A 22,147-nucleotide genomic window follows, 5' to 3' on the forward strand; every position below is an offset into this window, starting at 1 on the left:
TTTAACTAGAAGACGAAGTTGGGGTTAAGAAAAATGAATCAACAAAATGATAAAGAATCACATTCTCAGTCATAATTAAGACAGTTTGCATATTATATTTTTGCCTTTAAAAGGATTATTGTCATGCTAAAAACAATTTAACGGTTATGAATACGTACAAAATAAAGTCACGCTTATTAAATTTCGCTCGCTTTAATTTGATGCAATTTAAGATTCTGAATGCATGTTTAGTTCAATAAATACACTTTAACTAAAATAGAGTACCTCTTTATGATATTTGTGATAAATTTAGGCTAGAAAATATTATCTCTGAATCTTCATGTCCTATGAAAAACTACAGGCCCACACTTATTGATGTCATCTTTACCAATGCAGTCTTTTACGTGTAAAACTGTCGACTTAAATTGCGGTCTTGGCGACTGTCACAACCTCATAGCAACCACTATTAGATGACAATGTGAGCCATTTATGAACATGAAAGTCATACAAGAGCTTTGACAACAACACTTTTAATGAGCATCTTACCCATGTACCTTCCATCTCGTCAACATATTTGAGGACATAGATGATATATAGTGGACTCACGAACACATAAATTGGAACGGGTCATTGGTGAACATGCCTATTCAACATCAACTTTGGATGTGCAGGTAGATCCTTTGGATGTGCAGGTAGACCCTTTGGATGTGCAGGTAAACCCTTTGGTTTTGCAGGTTGGTGCAGGTAGAACCTTTGGTTGTGCAGGTAGACCCTTTGGATGTGCAGGTAGACCCTTTGGTTGTGCAGGTAGAGCCTTTGGTTGTGCAGGTAGTACCTATGGAATATTAGGTAGACTCTTTGGTTGTGCAGGTAGACCATTATAGGTGACCTATGTGCCCTTGGTTGTTGATTCACCATCACAAGTATCAAGCCTCTCTGTTAAAATATTTTCGCATTGTTTATGTTTCTTTCCAAGTTGGTCTTTTTCTTACATTGTTCAAAGGTAACGAAAAACAAGGACATCCAATTGAAAGTGTTTTGGTATAACTCACAATTAAAACTATGGTGACTCTGTTTCTCTGCACATTTAGATCGACCCAAAATGATGCATAAATGGCAATCGCTTCTTTTGAGGTAGAAAACAATTGTGCATGCAGCACCCAGACGAGCATGGCGAGTCCTGGTTCAAAAAGTAGTCTGCAGCTCCCTTTAAAGCAACCACTGCTTGTTCGCCATTTCTGTGCAAAAGTATTCTTTATCATAGTGTTTTCCTCCTCGTTTGCATGCTGGTCAAGGTTGGACATGTCATCTCTCTTTACGGCAAAGACATGGTTCATTCAAATGCAATGTACGTAGGTAAAATGTGGCTGATAGTGAAAGACAACAGAGAAAATCGAATACATTTAAACAAAACTAAACTTATTGATTGAACAATTCCACCATTATGTCGCTTAACGTTAAGAGAAATGCTAACGGATAAAAACAATGAAGGTAACCAAGAATCGCATTTGTTTTTATCATAGGGCAAACAAAATCATCAAAAAAATACTTGCAACATCCAATATATTTACACTTTCTATATGAACCACACAAATACGAGAGTTGTACTTCATGTGGTTTTGTTTGTCAAACAAATGTAAACCAATAATTTGATATGATTCACATTCTCAATTCTTTAATTATAAGCACAGATAATATTTGATTTTTTAGGATGCCAAAATATATACATACGTCAAAGGAAAACAATAAAATTAATATTTTTGAAATGACAACAAACAAACCTGTATGTGCACGTTTGTTGTATTAAGGCGCTGACAAAATCAAGCATCATATTGATTAAACCTTGAACTTTGAACGTTTATTTATGTCATGGCATAACGTATGCATGTCATAAAAACAGTTTAGAACAATAATGAAACAGTCAATAAAATAAAATTCATATACATACATTTGAAGTCGTGAAAACAATTAACAGCAGGTAAAAGCAGCCGCATGACTACAGATTAGATCAAGTATAATGAGATAAAATATGAAGCACAATTTCGCAGTTTTAGTTATCATAATACGTTTATCAGATAAAACTGGATTTAAACACATACAAGAATAAAGTTCTAAGTTATAAAACCATTAAGTTTGTTTAAAGCAAGATGTTTACATTTGCGTTTTGGAATGAACTTTTTTCTTCATTGAAATGATGTAACTCAACTGACAATGGAATTCGTCACAAATGATATCTATTTTACAGAGAGTGCATACTCTTTGATAACTTCCAATGCCAAAATGGCCTAAAGGCAATATATCTCGATTGTCTTCTAAACAATAATCCGTTAAACGTATACATATACGATATAAAGGCATTCGGGAACAACATCTACAGTGCTCTTCCAGTCCTGACAAAATTATTCATGCACGATTTACAATAGTTCTTTGGTTTATGAAATATTCCGATATACCTTAAATATATTTAACAAATGTTTAAAACCCCAAATTTCACATCCATATAATGAGAATAGGGACAATCATTGCACAAAATAGAACTAAATGTGATCAAAGCTTTTGAGATTTATGAATCACAGAGAACATGACTCAGCTAGCCTGTTCTACAAGCCTTGCTTTGGTTTTACCAAATGGGATCTGAATTGAGATAATAGTAGACTTACATAAATTGAAAGACAATTTGTTTAGATAATGTGGAGGTAAAAAGGTAAATGTTTATTTTGAGTACTAACGCATTAATAGAAAAAAGTTTTAATAAACATGTTAAGTTGGGTATTTTTTTTCTAAATGTATAACATTATTTTGAAACACCATTTGTCACTTGAAAACCTGTAGGATTAGCCTCACCTATACAAGGCACATTGGAATTTAGCATCGGAAAAAGCACACTCCACTGTTCGACTATTCCCTAAAACATAAGCTTCATACACGTGGGACATACCACACATCTCACAAACCTCTTTAATATGCCATCGTAAAGTACTTATCCAACACTTATAATAATTCTAATACCTTTCAAGAGCTTAACTGAAAAATATTATTTTCCAGCGCAAAGATAAGATCATGTTTTCACACAACTTCGAACGTCAGCATCAGCTCTTAAAACACGAGGAGTCAAGCGATCGGAAGCTACATATAGCGACAACAGAATGGCCGACCCTCGTCGAAATGAACGTTCCCTCCTCGCGGCTGCAGCCGACGCGCGATCCGGACACATGGGGACGCTGGCGCATGGCGCTTAACTCGGAACTCTGTGACAGCGTCACTTCTGCGAAGACGTCTGAGGATCGTCAATCCTACAATACTAATAAAGTAATATTTTTGTTGTTATTTACAAGTACCTTGACTGCTATTGTAGCATACAACTCGTTTGCTTTTCTGATATGGTTTTATCGTAACTTCATTTCCAGGCACTTGCTGATGCATACATATTATGGAAGGGCAGAAGGGTCAAAATTCTAAACCGCGTATTGATTATGTTAATTTTGTTGTCGGACATTTGTTTGTGCCAACATTGCCTTTTAATTTTCCCGTCATTATATTGTGAAATAAAAACGCGTCTTCCAATTTTAAACACTTCAATTTGCGGTAATTTAGTTTCACCTTACCATACCACGTAACGGAGCGTTATATGATGAATTTTGTTCTATCTATCAACACGAACAATCAGATAGTCATGTTTTCAAACTCGAAAAATTCCTTCACAATACAATAGTTCTTTTGAAAAACACGCCTATCAATGAGGCAGAATGCTAAAATGTATAGTTTGAAAACATCTACACCACTATTTTCATGTGAAAATGAAATTGAAATTGTGGTTAAACATTTAAATCAACAAAAGGACGGATAGCTTGATAAAGTGACCAAACCCGTACGCAATTTTTCGCCCGGAATCGACGCGTAATTTTACTATAAGTTCCGGGCGGATAACTTTTCCAGGCGTACTTTTAATAATATAAATTTTAGTGTTTGAGGCGGAACCCGGCCGGATCCGGTTCTCGGGGCGAAATATGTAAATGAGGTGGGACGGAATCCAAATTCCGGGCAGAATTTTAGGCTACGGGCGGATTTTCATATTAAGCTTGAATTTTAGTTACGGGCGGAATTTCAAGTTACGGGCGGAATTTCAGAAGTAGACGGAATTTCAGTTACGGGCGGAATTTAAGTTAACGTGCGGATTTTCATACAGATGTCACATGAAGTTTAATTTATTTTAATGTTATGCGCGCAATGATTTATAGGCGAAAAAATATTTAAAAAAATGGAATTAAAAAGACAATGTGAATAACCATACTAAAGCCTGCTCAATTTATTCTGCATTTCAAATATTAATACCATTGCATGTATAATAAAAGTTACACAATATAACATATTGGGTATAAAATATAATTCCAGTCACTAGAACACTTCACAGTAGAATGAGTACTTCCCTATTGTTCATCAACCTATTGTGTTCAACCGTTATCGCGCATCCGTGTTCCTTTCAGTGGTGGCCTGATTTAATTCTACTTCAGGGAACGTCATGGCAGCATCTTCCGTCATAGCACATACTCTGAAAACAAAACATATTTTTGTTATTCAACGGAAACCACAAAATTTCTTATCATAAGAAAACCGGAAGTATTTAAAAAAGAAAAGAAAACACCGTTATTAAAGGCAGAGTTATGAGAAGAGTGCTATAATGCTGAACTCTGTGTATGATAAAGTCTGAACTCTGTGTATGATAAAGTCTTAGGTAGATTATTTTGCACAATGACTTGTGAAAGGGTAACCATGAGTTTTGACTTCTGTCTAATGCATATATTTTAGGCAGTCATACCTAAAATGGTATTTAATCTATTTACAGTAACATGTACTTGTAATACAGTATCTACCCTCAAGTATTGCCAGTGGTCTAGCATTATTCTTTGTTTCCTCTCCAGGGCGGAGCTGTCCAATACCTATCTCCCATGGAGTTCGCCAGTTTAATATTGGTGAACACTTGGTCAAGGAGGTCGTACATCATATAGTCTCTTTTTGTCCCTTTTCGGAGAGCATTAGTGCATATTTCGTTCCATACACCCCACTGTGAGGTAATAGCCTCACCTGTAAATAAGTTGAAACCTTGGAGTGTTTGCTAATACTGTATATTGAAAACTAGTTTAAATGGTATCCTTTTATTGAAATTGTATGTTTCAGGTCATACGTAACATGCCGTATTACAAAGCTGGCTGAATTGTTTTTCAAATAGATGCTTTTTTAAGTAAGTTTTGTGAAGAAAATATTTTTTTAATTTTTACTTAGTCACAAACTTCTGGGCTTGAGCATATATATGCCATTAGCGTATCATTACCATATGAACAGGTATAAATAATAATAAAATTGTTTCTTACAGCACACACATTTAAATAGTTAAGCGTTGAATGCGGGGTTAATTTTTTTCTGATAAATATTGTTCATAAAACATTTCGTTAGTAACTGAAATTTCATGGATGGACTCATTAATGTTACACCGACTCCTGTAACAACCGTTTGATTAACATTCTGTTATCTGTATGACAATAAAAAGTTAAGAACATGCTTATGTTTTGGGAAGACGTGATGACAGAAGGTCAAACATATTGAAATGTATTCTTACCACATTAGAGTTGCATGCGGTTACAGGAGTGGAGATGGCTGACATAAGTTTTCTTGCGAAGTTGACCTTCTAGGTTGCCCGATAAATGTAAAAAAGTTTGATTAATTGCAACAATTACCTTATAACAGTTAAATGATGATGTATCTTTAGTTGTTTACACAATCCATATTATTTTAATATAACTGTGTTCTCATTTCTACCCTTAACTTTATATAATATCTATGGTACATGTACACTATTTAAGCACTTTAGAGGTTTAATCGAGAAAGCCATTTAATACCTTTGCTGCCAAATCTGTTGTTGGAGATGCAGTCGAATTCTGCGTGTGAAAGTGGCTGCAAGAATATCAAGAATAACGCATGTATATGCAGTTATTTCCATTTCATAAATTTATTAGTTTGAATACTTTTTTTTTTAAATTACGACCAAAACCCTACATTCAGCATACTGTAGAACTTTTATTATGATTATCCGAACATATCAAAATAAAGATAATAATTGTAGTCGGCAGAGTACGGCAATTAAGTTTCATTCTGGTATCACCGACAGCAATAGAGAGGTTGCACCTGTGGGTGATTTTTACCCACGCACCGTTTGGCCGCCATCTTGGAGGGACAGATGAATGTAGCGTACAAGTAAACAAGTTATTATTATTAAGATTTGAAGTGATAGCAGAGTTGCAGTATGACAAACAGCCATTCAACTACCTTACTACAGAAACACACAATATTCAGATTGATCAAGTCTTGCAGGAAATGTGCCATATGTGTGTATGCATATATATGATAACTTATATAATTAAGGAAGACAATTACGTGTGAACATTCTTCCTCATGTGTTTCATTAATCCAAATTAAATTAAATTTAAATGCAGCGACCAGCTGTGAACCTGATTCCACTTAAGAGAGTCCAAAAAAGAGATAGGGGAAATACTGTAAAACAAAGAGAATATATATCGTTTGAGCAGCTTATGAATGATGTTGATCTGTTTAAATTTTACACCACCATTCATCAATTTCGTCATTTATACCAATCCCTTACACAGAGTTTACATTTTTCGGTGAAGGAATCTGTATTCTTTGTACACAAATAAGGCAACTTTGAAAGGGCATTCCAGTTCTGGTGCTATAACATTTCTGTCGGATGTGGATAAAGGGAGCAAAAGTGACAGTGACATAGCCTCACAGTTTGCGCACATCTTAGAGCCTGGCGAATTAGTAATTGCTTATGGGGTATTTAAGACATCCTTCAGTAAAACAAAGTGCAATTGCACATTTTACATTTTCAAGCGGCATGCAGAGACATATTGAAATTAAATACATACACTATAACTAAACACATGAATGTATTTAGTATCATATTTTAATATCTGTATTGACAACACATCGATGTATATATATATATTTATTTGTACTATGTGTGAACCAGATATGTTACACACTTTCCTGTATAAATCATGACATTGTCTACTGTTTTTCATTGATTCATTTTAAGTTCAAATGGCATAATCCGTCATCAACTGGCACTATGATGACCTTGTCCTCCCCAGCTTTAATACAGGCACTGCATCTGAAAAAAATAAATGCAATTAATTTCTTAATTATAAAACATCGAAACCTATTTTATACATTTAGTACCTGGTTAGATGTCATCTATTCACAAATACACATTAGGACATACAGACAAGATCAGCTGTATGATAAGACAGAGAAAGTGTACCTGTTTCTGAGCAACTGATATATATCCATTTCAAATGCATTTTACCTCAATTCTGGGCTAGAAACAATATTACAATATGTGAAATAATTCCAAATGCAGCTGTTAGACTAAATCTTATATGTTAAACCTACAGCATACTATATCATCACAATATTATACGTTTTCTTAAATGTAAACATATATACATGGATTGCATAATTTGCTTACCTGTTAATTAGTTCTGGTCTTTTCCCAGATGAAGTTAAACCTCAGCAGCACTGTGCCCATTACTTATCTCAACAACTGAATTCTGAGAGAAACTTTGCACCAGGAAGATCATTTCCAGTGAATGTTACTGCAAAAACCTTATCAGAAGTAGCCATTGTTTACATTTCTTGTACTACCTTCCTGGAAATTGTGTACCACGTGGTACACATAGCAGAAAGCAATGACGTAGTTGTAAACCCCTCCTATATGAACATTTATAGTGTGAAGTATGAAGTAACTTCTCGGAAACTTTCGCGGAAAGCCGAGGTTAAATGCTGATAGTTTTTTCCTTGCTCATATAAATTATTTTGTGAAGTTTAATGATTGCGTGATATCACAGAAGGAAATGATAAACTAATGTTTTTCGGGTGAAAAATTATGTAACAATGCAGAATATAAGGTAGAATGGTCGTAAGAAACATGATATTGATACCCAACAAAATATTTTGTAAAACATAAAGCATTCTTAATCGCATAGAACTATATTACTTGATGCAAATCAAACAAAATAGTTGTAAAAGTTATCCTTTGTTAATGACGGATTGAAAGCGCGGTACATGTATGTCTATCAGTAATGGTTTCCGTGTGGGCATCTTGAGAAACACATGACCGGAATAAATACATGTTAGGTTCGCAGAGGGAAATCTGACAAGATTGGCGCAAGATAAGGCGAGTTTTTATTAACAGCTGGTTCTTGTACCCCATTGATAGCCCTTTAGGCTTATCAGTGAGTCAAATATTGTAGCACAGTATTTTACACGATGGCCTCGAATCGAGTGGAATTTAATTATTTATAGTCGACTGGGCCGAGGTTAGCTCAATATTGCCAAAAGTGATTAATGTTGAAATATTCCAACATGTGGCATAAGTAACATTTAAAGTGGACTTAAAAGTTCATAAAAAAATAGCGTAAATTTAAATCATGGGTTCATGTTTTTTTTCTTCATGTTTTTGGCTTCCCTTTGTAGTTTTATATTTTTGTTGTATCTTTTATTATAAAACAATAAATGTATGTGAGTATGCAGTGTAAAGAAAATGACATGGAATATGTTTACCTTTTACCTCGCTATGTGAAATGTAAATGATAAAGGGAACACAAACAATTCAATAATTTCTCATGACATTCGAATGATTTTGGCATTGTTGGCTGAAAACATTACGCTAAGTTCGAAATTACGCTCCACTAAAATGTTTAAGTAGGATATTTCGCCCCAAAGATTGCATAGAAAAACAGAAGTACGAAATTCCTTGTCACACAAATGTTAAAGTATATAAATACGCCCGTAATTTGTTTACACCTGGAACTTCCAATATTTTTACGCCCAGAATCTACCAGAAACATTAATTGATATCAGGCGGAATAATTACCGTACATACTCCAGGCGGAATTCACTGATTCCGTGCCAATTCCGCCTCGATTCCGCCCGGAATCCGCCCCTTTATTTCGTACGGGAATCCAGCCGGGGAGTACAAACAAGGCGGTGAAATATAAACATACAGAACGTAGATTACATAGATCAAACACCGGTTCATCATTGTTTTTGAATTCATCAACCATTCAGCTTTAATATTATAATAAAAGCGTTGAATGACTTTCGGCCTGCAACGTTTTGTGGGTATAGTCATGTAATTGTAAGACATAATTAACATAAACATCTTAAGAAAGTATATTCTCCCACCTCAGATAAATAGATTTAAAAATTTAACCTTGCTAGAAATTCTTATCTTGCCCACGGACAAAGATAAAACAAGTACCCGTATTTATCTCCTTTTTAATGGTCATTAGATTGTAATTACCTACCTTATTGAATATATATATATATACACACACACACACACACACATTTTCATATGCATTTTATATCATATTTGTAATATTTGTTCATGTACGTTTGTGTCTTGGCTATATCGATATTTATGCAATGTGTAAATGGCCAAAGGCAAGATGCCGATTTGCCAATAAAAAACTTGTAACTTGTTGAAAACTGTCGTCTGTAGCATCATAGAAACCTTGTCTTGTGGCAATATTTAGAATGCTTATTAATTATTTCTCGCTTCAAATGTCACCATAAAAAAGTTTTCACGCACCTTTCAAGAAATAATGCTTCACTCTCCTCAGAACTATTTAAAGACCGATTTGACTATTAACATAATCTGAATCACTGCGCGCATATCCATGCCAACCACGAATGATCACATATCCATACGCATTTATTTTATCTACGCACCAAAGAGTTCCAGCAAAAATACATTTTTACTTAATTTGGTTTAACTGAGGTGGGAGAAAAAGTATCTACCTTAAACGCTCGTGTAAGATAGGTTCATCCCGACCCGAGCGTAGGGTGTTTTGCGGAAACGAGGTTTACCGAGGAAACCTCGTTTCCGCAAAACACTCTACGCTCGGGTCGGGATGAACCTATCTTACACTCTCGGCCATGGAAGATACTTATATGCTCGGCTGCTCGCTCATAATTTCCTTCGCGAAAACTTTTAGAGTTTAATGTTGACTCTCAATGAGATCATGAAGTATGTCACTTGAAATGTGGAATACGCCAAATAGTTACTAATAAGGTATGGAGTAATTTTCAATATCATATAAAACCTTATCTGGAGCTTTGGATTCATAAACAATGCAATGCCACGGGAAAAGCATTAAGAAATTTTAGTAAAATCTACTCTAAACTTGACTTAAGCGTATTTAATTTACTACCAGGGTATGCCAGCTAAACCAAATGCATCCCAACAAAATGCATTGGATATATTAATTAGGTTTATGTTTATGGCTTCTTTCTACAACGCCAAATACTTCTGGATCGAATCACCACATACTATTTATTCCCTGTATGTTTGACGTACATATATCTTAATAATGCCCTCAACATATATTATGTCACTCGTGGACAAAATGAACAGATGTATATCAGTTTTTTTTTTAAAAATATGCATATGCATTATGCTACATGTTCAAGACATTGGACTGAAATTACGTAGACAAACTGAGAAATATTCACAAACTTTCCGTTTCATTCTGCATTACATGACTTTGTCACAAATTGTAGCAGGTCAATAGTCGATTTAGGCAATTTAAAACATAGACAATAAATTATAGTCATGAACGAACTACAGTCACCAAAAAAACTGATTGTAGGATAAAATGAAGTATTATAATTTCATTTAACACATTATGAATTGATATTTTTTCCGGGTTTTAACGACTTCTCAGAGATTATTTCCGGGGAATAAACCTGTCCGAATGCGATGATCCACATTCTATTCTTAACTACAATGTACATGTAGATATTATCGGTCCTCGGCCGAAGCAAAATCTAAACACAGGTATATAGGTTTCTGCTTTTTATATTGCGTTCGGTAAGTCGCCGATATTAAAATAACTGCCTTTTGTACAATTTCAATAGCGTTATATTACGCAAAACGCAGCTTATTCGAACTATATTAACCGCATAACATAGATTAAAAACTCATTACAGCGCATTTATAGCAAGCTAATTAATATGCAGAACGCAGTGCGTAGCTATTAGAGCAGATTGCTTACTAGGTATTTTCGATGTAAAAATTAATGTAAATTAGGTCGGTGACCACCGCAGTTCTAACGGCGCTGGGGTTGATACACCCGTGCGCGCATTAATTCGCCAAAAGTTAAAAATGTTATGTCGATCTGCCGATGCGATTTCCGAGATACAGTTATAAAAGTGGAAAGTAGCCCATGGTCTGATAACGTGTATCCACACTTCGATTAACTGCGAAGAAACAACAACAAAAAGTTACATAATGATTAGTCTCTTCTCGTCGTAATATGCCATGCATTAGATGAATACTCAGGAACTTTCAGGAATGCGATTGATAACATTAAAATTAAATACGAATGTCAAACAATTGTATTGCTACGCAATCAAGAATGTCATATACATTTCTAAAATTGTAAGTATAATTATTTTACTGCTAGAAAATTGAATCCTTTAACTTTGTGGATATTATAAAAGAACATATAATATAAAAAAATAAGAACATGTTTCATATAACATTAAACTATTCTATGCTACTAGACCTATTATACGCGCGTTTTTAGGGGAGTCTGGCCTTCTTAGGGTGACGAGAGTGTCTCAAGCGTGGATAAAGGAAGAAACGAGGGAAATTAATGGAAAAATGGTGTTTAACTCATCGTTAAATAAAATACGATCTAGGAATGAAATCAACAAAGATCATTTATATCACTTTCACCCATCGATATTGAACTCCTAATTATTCAGGATATACCAAAATACACAAATATATGGATTTTCCCCACAATTGTCATAATAGTATCTTGTCATTATTGGTTTCTTGCAGATACCCAAAGGTTATACTACCGATCCGAGGATGCTTCTTATGATGTCATCGCGTGACTTCACCAACATCAGTCCACTTCCAGAATCCCAATTCCTGTACTACGGCATTCCCCGCATTGACAGCCGCGCCGCGCCCTGCCGGAAGTGGTCGGTACGCAGCGGCACCTCATTCATCCGTCGATCGGACAGTGCTAGCTACCAAGTTCTCTACTGTAACCGTGGAGATCATCGGAAATAATAATAATATCTTTATTTCATGAAGATAACACATAAGATAAGCACAACATCTACAATGTTCAAAATTATGAAAGACAAAAATAAATCGCATTTAAACGATGAGTTTAAACAAACAATCATTCCCTATATCAATGTTTTGTCATAAGGGGTTTCTTTGAATTGCAAATAAAGATGTTGATTCCCGAATAAAAAGTTGTATAGAACTCCATACAGAGTTAGCAAAATAAGTAAATGACTTCTTACCATAGTAAGTCTTGTAGCAACGGAAACTTAAATCATTATGGGTGACAGACCGCAATGAGTAGTTTGTGTTATTGGTAAATTAAATAACTTCACTTAACAATTCAGGCACGAGACCATGCAAAAACTTATAGATAATAAGTCCAACATTAGATGAACATTTTTTTTAAACGATAATTAACACAAGTTCTTGAACAATGGACTGGATGACGTTTTAACAGGTTTTCTTAAAATAATTTTTGCAGCTTTTTTTTCAGAATAATAGATATTTTACATGTGTGTTAATGTTTACATCTGCTCCATATAGAACAACAATAGTCCATTGTGGATAAAATATACGCATTGTTGTTTGTGCATGTCATTGCTCAAGAGGTGATTAATTCGTTTTAGAAGTCAGTGGCGGGTCCAGGACTTTCTAAATGTGGGGCACAACTAGTTATAAACATATCAAACTTTTTTGAATCCATTATTTTAATCATATAATGACATGTAATTAACATTTGTCATCACCGTCAATGATGTTTGGCAGATCAATTGAATCAAAAAACAACAACGATATATTGCCGGTTTGGGGAATCGAACCAGGATCGACGGATTAACAGGCTAAAACGTTAACCACTCATCCATCCGAGACACACATATATATGCAGTAGAATAAATGCTATATAAACCTACAGTATATTGATTGCACTCAACAATACTGTAGGTACTTCGTATGTCATTGTTCTTAAAGTTAACTGAAGTAAAAAAAAAACTTGACAACAAATTCCAAAAAGGGTTTCAAATAAATTATTATGTTTTTTTTACTAAGGCCCTAGCATAATTACGAGAACTAGACGATAATAAAGGCTGAAATGGAAAGTTTCAAGGCGGCAACGTTTTGTATTTAAACTTTTGTTAAATGCACGTCATGCACACACATATCTTGTTGACACTAGATGACATTATTAAAAGCAATGACGAACATATAATGTGCACGTGTTAACAGTTTAAAACAACTTATATTTCTGATATGTTCTGAAAACAGTAAACTAACGTGTATAACTGCAGCTGTATTTGTCTACTTTTGCTCAGCTGTCTATGTAAAATGCGACGCCGATTTTTCATTATCGAATGTTCGGGCCCCGATATCATTTTCAAGAGTCTTTTTCGTGTCGTACACTATAATTATTATACTCGACAATCAGGTTCAACTGTTTATTTGCTTAAATGCTTATATAAAATTTAAATTGTGACAAAACAACTTATTTGTACAATTAAATCAATAAAGATGTGCCCCAAAAAACCTTACTTGCCGTCCGCTGGTGGGTCCGCCACTGGAAGTGTTATTTCATAATTCAGTTTCCTACACACATTGAACACTTACACTTTCCAATTTTATTGGTTATTTATAATAACGCCAAGAACTGTATGGCTTGTAACTTGTTCAAAAGTCGTATTTTTAATAGCACTATCAGGGAGGTGGGTTTTGATTTGTCACCATTGTTAATCAACATGCATTTTGATTTTTCTGAATGAATTAACATGTTATTGTTAAAGTACCAAGAAGCTACTGAATCCAAATAATTTTGTAATGTTTTTTGAATATCTGTCACTCTATAACCCGATGTGTGCAAAGTGGAATCAACCGCGAAGAGGTCAATACAGGAATTATTGGGTGAAAAGTATAAATCATTGATGTAAATCAAAAAGAGGAGAGGTCCTAGAATGGAGTCTTGTAAAACACCTCTTTTAACAAATTGAAATGTAGATCTTCTACTTTTACGCATTGACGACGCATTAGTAAGTATGAAGTTATAAGCTTAAGGCTGGAATCAGAGAAATGATATAGTCTCAATGCATGTAGAAGAATATCGTGATCCACCAAATCGAAAGCTTTACGAAGATCTAGAAAAAATGTTCCAACTACCGTACCAGAATCAATTTCTTTCAAACAGGAATCAACTAATCGTATAAGAGTTGTTTGACATGAGTGATTCTGACGAAAACCGTATTGGAGATCATTGTTTTTTGGCGCCGCAGCAGTGGACACAACTTCCGGCTAACCACTTCCGACTGCAACTGCTGCTGTATATAGTTGTGCTGTTGATGTAGTTCTCAACTTTTTCTTGAGAGACTTGAATGTGTTTCATACTGTCCGATATTGAGTCCCGTACGAAATGATCAGGCGTCAACCAGCTGGTTGACGGGCGTCAAAGAGGCGTCAACCAACTGGTTTTTGCCTCGACGTGTTTAAAACCAACTGGACAAGAGCAGGACACGTCAAATTCTTGCCAAACCAGGCGTCATTTTTCTCAGTAAATGAGGCGTCATTTACAAACCAAGCGTCAAAAGGAACTATAACAATTTTTCAGCCTCTAAGTTTTGAGGCGTCAATATCAAACCAAGCGTCAAAAGGAACTTAGGAAAAATTAAAGCCTCCAAGAAACTTAAACAACTATGGAATTATCTTTAGTGGTACATAAGTACAAGTTTGATCCAAATTTTTTTTCATTTTTTTTATAATTTTCCACGGGAATACAGAAAGAAATTGACACTCAAGGTGACTTAAGTCTAATAATTGTTTCCCAATGTGATAAAATTAGAATTCTATACAGGCAATAAAAAATGAAAGTGGAAAATCATTGAAAAAATACTGTTCTCTACTGTATGTAGGCATTATGCATTAGAATTTCTTTCGAAAATTATTCATTTCAAAGTAAACATTCACATTAAAACCATATTCTGCATTTCAAACTCTTTTTAATTTGACTTAAATTGCACAAAAAAATAAATCATTATTAATATATATTTATAATAATATATATTTTTTGTTGTAATGTTTCTAAATTTATAGATTTATTTTGTTATGTTAAAAGTAGCAAATCAAATTCATAGCAATAAACATTTATATTTAAATGAACAGTAAGCATTATACTGCTTAAAAGTTTAATACTGGTACTGCTTCCAAATTTCTCCCTCCATAAGTCCAGGTATATAACAGCCTGGGCTCATCAGTCCATTCAAAAGTCAGGCAATAAAGCTTCCTGAAGGGTTTTAGGAATGACGTCACCATTACGTCATATGTACTGCCGTTGTGTGGAAAATTCTCAATAAAAAAAATGTTCTTATGATTGACAGACATGTTTTCACATGCTCAATACACTGTAAATCAAAAATTTCATTATTCCTGAAACTTTTATACCTTAAGTATCTATTCTTGCTTGATTTATCATTTAGAGTAGAGATTAAAGCATAAACCGCTGCCCTATAGTTGAAAGGTCATTTTGGAAGAACTGTCATGGCGGACGGTGCAATTTTTAGAGTTTGTTTTTCAAGTGGAGTGATTTTTCTTCGGAATAACTTGACCCCCCTTTTTATTGGCTTAAAAGTTAATTTAAAGCTTGTACTTTAAGAATATATGTGGTTATCACAGCCTGCATTCGCTCTAAATGCCTTTAAATGTTGTCTAAAAATTATAATTTTACATTGAATTATATAGGGAATAACAATGGTGATGTGTAACTTTTATCTAAGCCAATCAGCATCAAGTAAACATTCATCTGTGTAGGAAATTTAAATGTATGGAGAAGAATCATGTAACAATATGGCGGTTTCTGAAGCTCATATTTTGTGTGGATAAACCTTTTTCCTTATCATTTGAAAGGTAAGAACAGTTTCAACATGTATCTTTAATACTATTACACAGTAAAAAGAACATAAATACAAAATGGTTAGTTATTAAGTATAATGTTTTTGCAATTATTTATCTGGCTGCATTTAATCATTCTGTATATTGCTCCCTGAACCTCCATTTAAGATAATGTCCCAATGGGATGTTTTGAAGCCTGGTGATTGTTACAAATACAATGTGTTTAAGAATATGGATATAATTTTATGCATAATTTCTATTACATGAAAGTATAAGCTGCATTTAACTTTATATATACTCTTCTTGTTAAGCCTGAGCATGATCTTCACTTATTTATTGATGATCATGTGGGTGTGTATGTATGTGCCTAATGATCCTATTTAATTACCATAGATGACCAATATTGTGTCTGTGACAAAGATGAGGATCCTGTGACCAACAAGATTTGATGGGAAAGTTGGAAAGCTAAAGAACATGCTGAAAATGGTGGGTTGCTTACTGTTATTTCATTTAGTTTCCCCTTTGAAACTTTATCTTTTTATGATTTACAAATATAAATCCATGTAGGAATGAGGTAAAACTATGAATTATCTTATAACAATTACATCCTTCTTGTAATTATAGATCCGTAAATCATCATTTGAATAAATACATTTAAATTTATTTTAAAAGATTACGTTCCCAGATGGTGCAGAAAGAATGAAGCGGAATCACCAACAGCAGCAGAACTAAATAGGGCGATAACGGAACAAGGTTCATTCTGTCGAAAACAAATTAAACACAGAATATGAACTCTTAAAACAATAAGTGAGAGTAAAAATGTGTAAAAAATAACATTTTCAGCTGTGCCTTTTTTAAGAAAATATATTAAACAATGTTTTGTTGTCCTGTTTTCCGAACTATAAATTGTTCTTAACTCAAACTGGTTGTGTTCAAGTAATGCCAATTTTTGACGCCTGTTAGTTTTTTGACGTCTTTTTTGTTTTACGTCTGTTTTTTTGACGCTTGGTTTTTGACGCCTGGTTTTTCAAAAACCAGCTGGAATTTAAAACCAGCTCATTTGCATAATGTTCGCATATAGACGCCTCTTTTCCGCTTGGTTGACGCTTGGTTTTAAATTTGACGCTTGGTTATCCATATGAGTGCTAGATTATTTATTTTTAAAACCAACTGGTTTTAGTCTGATTTTGACGCCTGGTTTCCTGCTCACAACCAGGCGGTTAATTTCGTACAGGGTGCAATCTTCGCACTAATATGTCTGACGATTTTTTACTGGTTTCTTCAAGCTTCGCCGTCTTCAATTAAATATCTTCTAATTTCGACTCTATTGTATTTGAACATACAATTTTTTATTCCTGTCATCTCATCGCGAATATGTGTCAAACTACTTGCAGTTGAAATGATCCGGTTGCTCAGCGATGACCTTATTTCAAGTAAGGAAGACATAATATCCTTAAGCATGGAATTTGTGGATCGGCATTCATCTTCACTTGCTAAGGTCACTTCCGGATCCGGTTGAGTTGCGCTTTTGCTAGCTATGACGTTAGGCTCCTGTATGGACGGGTGTCCATATGTGTCGTTTTGCGCGCTTTTTAATATTCTCGCAATTGTCGAGTTGACGGCACCAAGAGAAGTTATCACTTATGAAGTAGTAATGTTGCCAAAAACAATACTTTGATATTAAAAAAGGTTGTATATGTTTAAATAAAGACATTTTGGGAAATACACACAAGCGTTTATGAGAAGATTGGTTATCCAGTTTTTCAAGCGTTTTCTTGAAGCTGATTGTTCGAACACTTGCTTTCGTACACTACAAATTATAGACGAAAACAACTAATCAAACAAAACTTCGATGATATAGTATCTATCAAATGTGGTAAACACACATTGTGTTAGTAGCTGACGTAACACCCTCAGTGGTATCTGAGACAAATGTATTGTACCACACGTGTGATTTGAGGCCATTGAGGCTGATAATACTATACGCTCTCAGCTACACACCATTGTAACTTATATTGTATCACCTCCTTTATAATAAATGACGCAATCCGGTCACATGATGAATGTGTATATCTCATACACCGCGGATAAATTTCAATACCTCTCGTAATGTTGAACAATTCAAACAATTTTAGATATTAACCTCGAGATTACTTTTTAAAATTCATATTGATTAACAAAGGGAGGTATTAAACAGTAGCAGAACTTTGCTCTGCGACTCAACCAAACGAGGCGAGCTAGAGAATTGGTATTAAAGAGAGGCGCTTTTCAACCTGTTGTGTTCTGGAATTTTTTTCATCTACTGGTTAGTGAGTTCAAAATAGTATATATATATGCTTGTGAATAAAGAGTATAATGAGTTGCACGTTATAAAATGACACTAAATTGTTCTGCCTTATTCAGCCGATGGAAAGGGAATGAAGAAACACTCAACTCAATATGAGTTCCTTGAACTAGCTTTACGATGTACAACTGTGTTCTATGGATAAGAGGCATTTGGAAAAGCTGGATTTTCTATTTTAAGTATAATTATGATTTACATGGATTTGTATAATGCAACACTTAGGATAAGGATTTTGGCCCACATATTGGCTCAAAAACGACCATCGTAATAGTTTTTCGTCCACAAAACAGAACAATGTGTACAAGGAGTTTTTCTATGTGGTTAAGCTGTACTGTGTACTTTAACAACTTGATTCATTGATGTTGTAACAGCGTTCAAATTCCTGGACATTTTAGTAAGAACAAAATGTCCTGTTTATGATAAATTAAGGTTGCTATTGATATTATTTTCCTTCATTTACCTTTCTACTATAATGCATGTATATAATGAATGTTCAGTTAAGTCCCTTAAACAAGGAAATTCACGTAGTAGAATATTATATAGAAGGAAGCAGATGCTTGTCATAGCGTACACAAGAAGTATCATACATGTAAATGACCAGGACAGTTACTGCAGTTGCCCTTTCTTAATACACATGAATACTACAGTGCAAGCAGCGCTTTGATTTTATTGTTGTTGGGGTCAAAACTGGTTTGCGGGCATTTTCTGTATAAACTTTTTTTATTTTAAGATCAAGGAATTAAATAATTTATTTGTAAGTTTTAGTTAAAACGGACCAAAGCGTGCTCGTAATGACGGGCCCTCTCGTATTTTTGTCCACGAGTAGCACCAAACGCTAAAGTTGCCCCGACACTTTTCGGAAGGATTTCCCCCTGTTATAGCAACAGAAGATTTAATTTGGTTCATGATTGACACGAATTGTATTTCCGCTCAATCTATTTAAACCTGCTTCATTCCGTCCACGTCCCAGCTTTTGCCCCATGTTCTATACTCTTTGCATTTAATATATATTACAGATATTTAGTATTTGCCAGTTATTTGTATACCACGGCCGCTTTCAAGACATTGACAAACACTCTTGAAAGTACTTGTATAGCTTTTGAATACACATACGTTTTAAAATATATACACTTAACCGAATAAACATGTACTGTTAACCTTTGTCCGTACATAGCTGCTAAACATAGAGATTTTTCTAAAAAGTAGTGAATGCATGATTGTAAAATAGTCTGTACTGCCTTAAGAATCGCATTTTTTTCGTATCAATTTTATATAACAAAAAGACAAAAACACATGTTTGATACATTTTTTCTATCACAATACTTATGTGAAAAACTACAAAAACAAGCTTATGAGAAACCTGAGTATGTCACATGATCTAAAATGTGTGTATGCCACGTGTTCCAGTAAAAGGAGGCGGCTTTCACAGAGTCCATAGAGTCCCTGTGCTGTATGGTGAACAAAACTTACAACGCCATGAAAACCCGTGACTATGTCCTTTACAAGGTAAGAACTTCATATGAAATTTGTGCTTATTTTTGCATATAATTCAAAGCTGGCGGATTAGGTTCATAATTACAATAAATATATTTTTTCTTTATTATTATTGTGTTACACAATCTCCAGCAGGTCAGGAACGTCTTGGCCTTTCGGTCAAACCAAAGAGAAAAAAAGCGTTACCCTGGTTTACAATTACCTAGCTATACCACAACCTCAGGTAATGAAACCCGATTCAATACAATATCACAGTACTAATATTGCAGTTCCCAGTAAGTTATTTTACGTTTTTTTTCATCAGAACACCACCGACAAGTGGATGGGATGAAAGGCGATGAGATGGAGAGCTGGTCTGATCAGGAGAAGTCGGACTATCCGCTGATCATGCTCATGGCCGATTCGCATACATACGGCGAGCTCTTTTTAAGGTAGTCTGCCACTCTTGTTATTTATGCGGTAAAATAAGTTGGCCTTTACTTGGACAAACATGTAATGATGACCGATCCAGATAGACGATGCTATGATTAGGACCGACAAGCACTTTTTAAGCTAAGCTCAAAACTACGCTGTCAACATACTGATTCATTTAGTACTCAGAACGTCCGACTAGTCAACTTACGGAGAGAAACCCTGCAGGTTTGCCCGGTCTCTACCACGAGGTATATGTTAGAGTTCACCTTTGCAATCTCGATGCCGCAGGCCGAGAAAGCTTTCACCATTTTCTGTAGATCGCCAAAATGAACCCTACCTTATTTTGTGTTCGCACATTTAACTTTATATCTCCTCCGTGTGTGTAGTCACGTGGTATTTTGGCGCGAAAGTTAAATCCCACAGGCGTCAATTTCATTAAACTAGTATCTGGCGATTGTGATTTGTCGCGGCTTTGTGAATAGGTCATTAAAGCAAATAAAATGGATTGATTTTCATACAAAACAAATGAAAAAAACACCAAAACATGAACGTTTATGGTACTTTTAGTTTAAAAATAAAAAAAGTATTGGTATTTATACTATAAGAATAACTAATGGTATGTTTGCATAGTAAAGCACTTTACTGGGATGACCTCGTTAAGGTTGTTTTATTCATAATGATCAACACAAGAGTACACATTTTGGTACTAAATTTGCTTGATTGGTAATGCTTAATTTGTATTTGAATATTGTCACATACAAATTTTAACTGTGCCCTGAAAAGGTGTTAGTACGCATAATATAGACGTTACTTATTGCTCAATTCATGATTAATTAATTGCTTTTACCGCGCATGCGCATTTATCTGGTACAATATCTGTCACAATATCTGGGTGGGTCGTATTGTTTTCCTAAACAAACGCAAACGTGGTTTCGAAAACGAAACTAAACATTTATCATTTTTATTATCGCTTTTTAAAGCTCCCGTTTTCAATGTCCTGACCGCTCTCTAGTGTGTCTTAACGAAGAATGAACCAGTAAAACTGTTTAGAATAATCCACATTTAATATTCATCGGAAATCCATTGTTGCTTGAATGAAAGAGCAGTTTTACGCTACCTGACCGCCCCGTACTAAAGGAGATCTGCCATTTTGCTATCGCATCGTCCCGCCATGCAGTGATTGACAGGTCTTTTTGACAGGCGCACGGCTTTATTTTAAACCAGCTGGTAGTTATTTCTTCGTAAATATAAATCACGGTCCCTTCGCTGCGCTCCGCTCCCTAGGTTACTTATTCACGAAGAAATTACTAAATAAACTCGAATTTATACATATTGAATAAACTATCGATCGCAGGGCTATTGTTGATTACGAAACTGATAAGAGCCCCGGGGATATTATCATTTTTGATGACTATGGCACCGGAGCGCGGATATTTTTCAATGTTTACAACGCAAAATGTTACTTTAAGATATAACAAGCCTAATTTTGTTGCAATGCATCAAAGACACCGCGGATAGTTTTTGCTACATGACTCAAAGGAAGCAGATGCAGTTCACCAGCATACCAAGTTTGAGGAACATTGATACACTAATTCTTCATTTATTGAACGACACCGGATATTCAGCTCAAGGTCACCTTGCGCTTTGACCAATTGACGTCAAAATAGTTAGGGTGATGGTCATGTTCGAGGTCTCTTGGCTTTACCATTTTCCATTATTGATATGAATCTTTTGTATTTTCATCTTACGGTCTCAACGACCTTGACTTTTGACCCACTGACCTCAAAAGCAATTATAGGTTTAAGTTCATCACCAACTTGACTTTTAATCCACTGACATCAATATTGATTTTAAACCGAGTTTATACCATGGTCATGACCAAA

At 34.8% G+C, this 22,147-nt stretch overlaps 1 protein-coding gene and 1 long non-coding RNA gene across 2 annotated transcripts; one reads left to right on the plus strand and one right to left on the minus strand.

The window, feature by feature from the left end:
• Positions 1–3,190: 3,190 nt before the first annotated feature.
• On the plus strand, positions 3,191–12,142 carry LOC128226005 (uncharacterized). Its single transcript, XM_052935896.1, has 2 exons — positions 3,191–3,288; positions 11,906–12,142. The coding sequence occupies exons 1-2, from the start codon at positions 3,208–3,210 to the stop codon at positions 12,140–12,142; spliced, it is 318 nt and encodes a 105-aa protein (XP_052791856.1). The 5' UTR covers positions 3,191–3,207.
• Positions 4,973–5,915, minus strand: LOC128228052 (uncharacterized). Its single transcript, XR_008259883.1, has 3 exons — positions 5,874–5,915; positions 5,594–5,662; positions 4,973–5,061 (listed from the first exon to the last, which is right to left on the minus strand). It is a non-coding gene; the product is annotated as an uncharacterized LOC128228052 (long non-coding RNA).
• Positions 12,143–22,147: the final 10,005 nt, after the last annotated feature.

This window comes from Mya arenaria, chromosome 3 (assembly GCF_026914265.1).
Source record: "Mya arenaria isolate MELC-2E11 chromosome 3, ASM2691426v1".
Lineage (NCBI taxonomy): Eukaryota > Metazoa > Mollusca > Bivalvia > Myida > Myidae > Mya > Mya arenaria.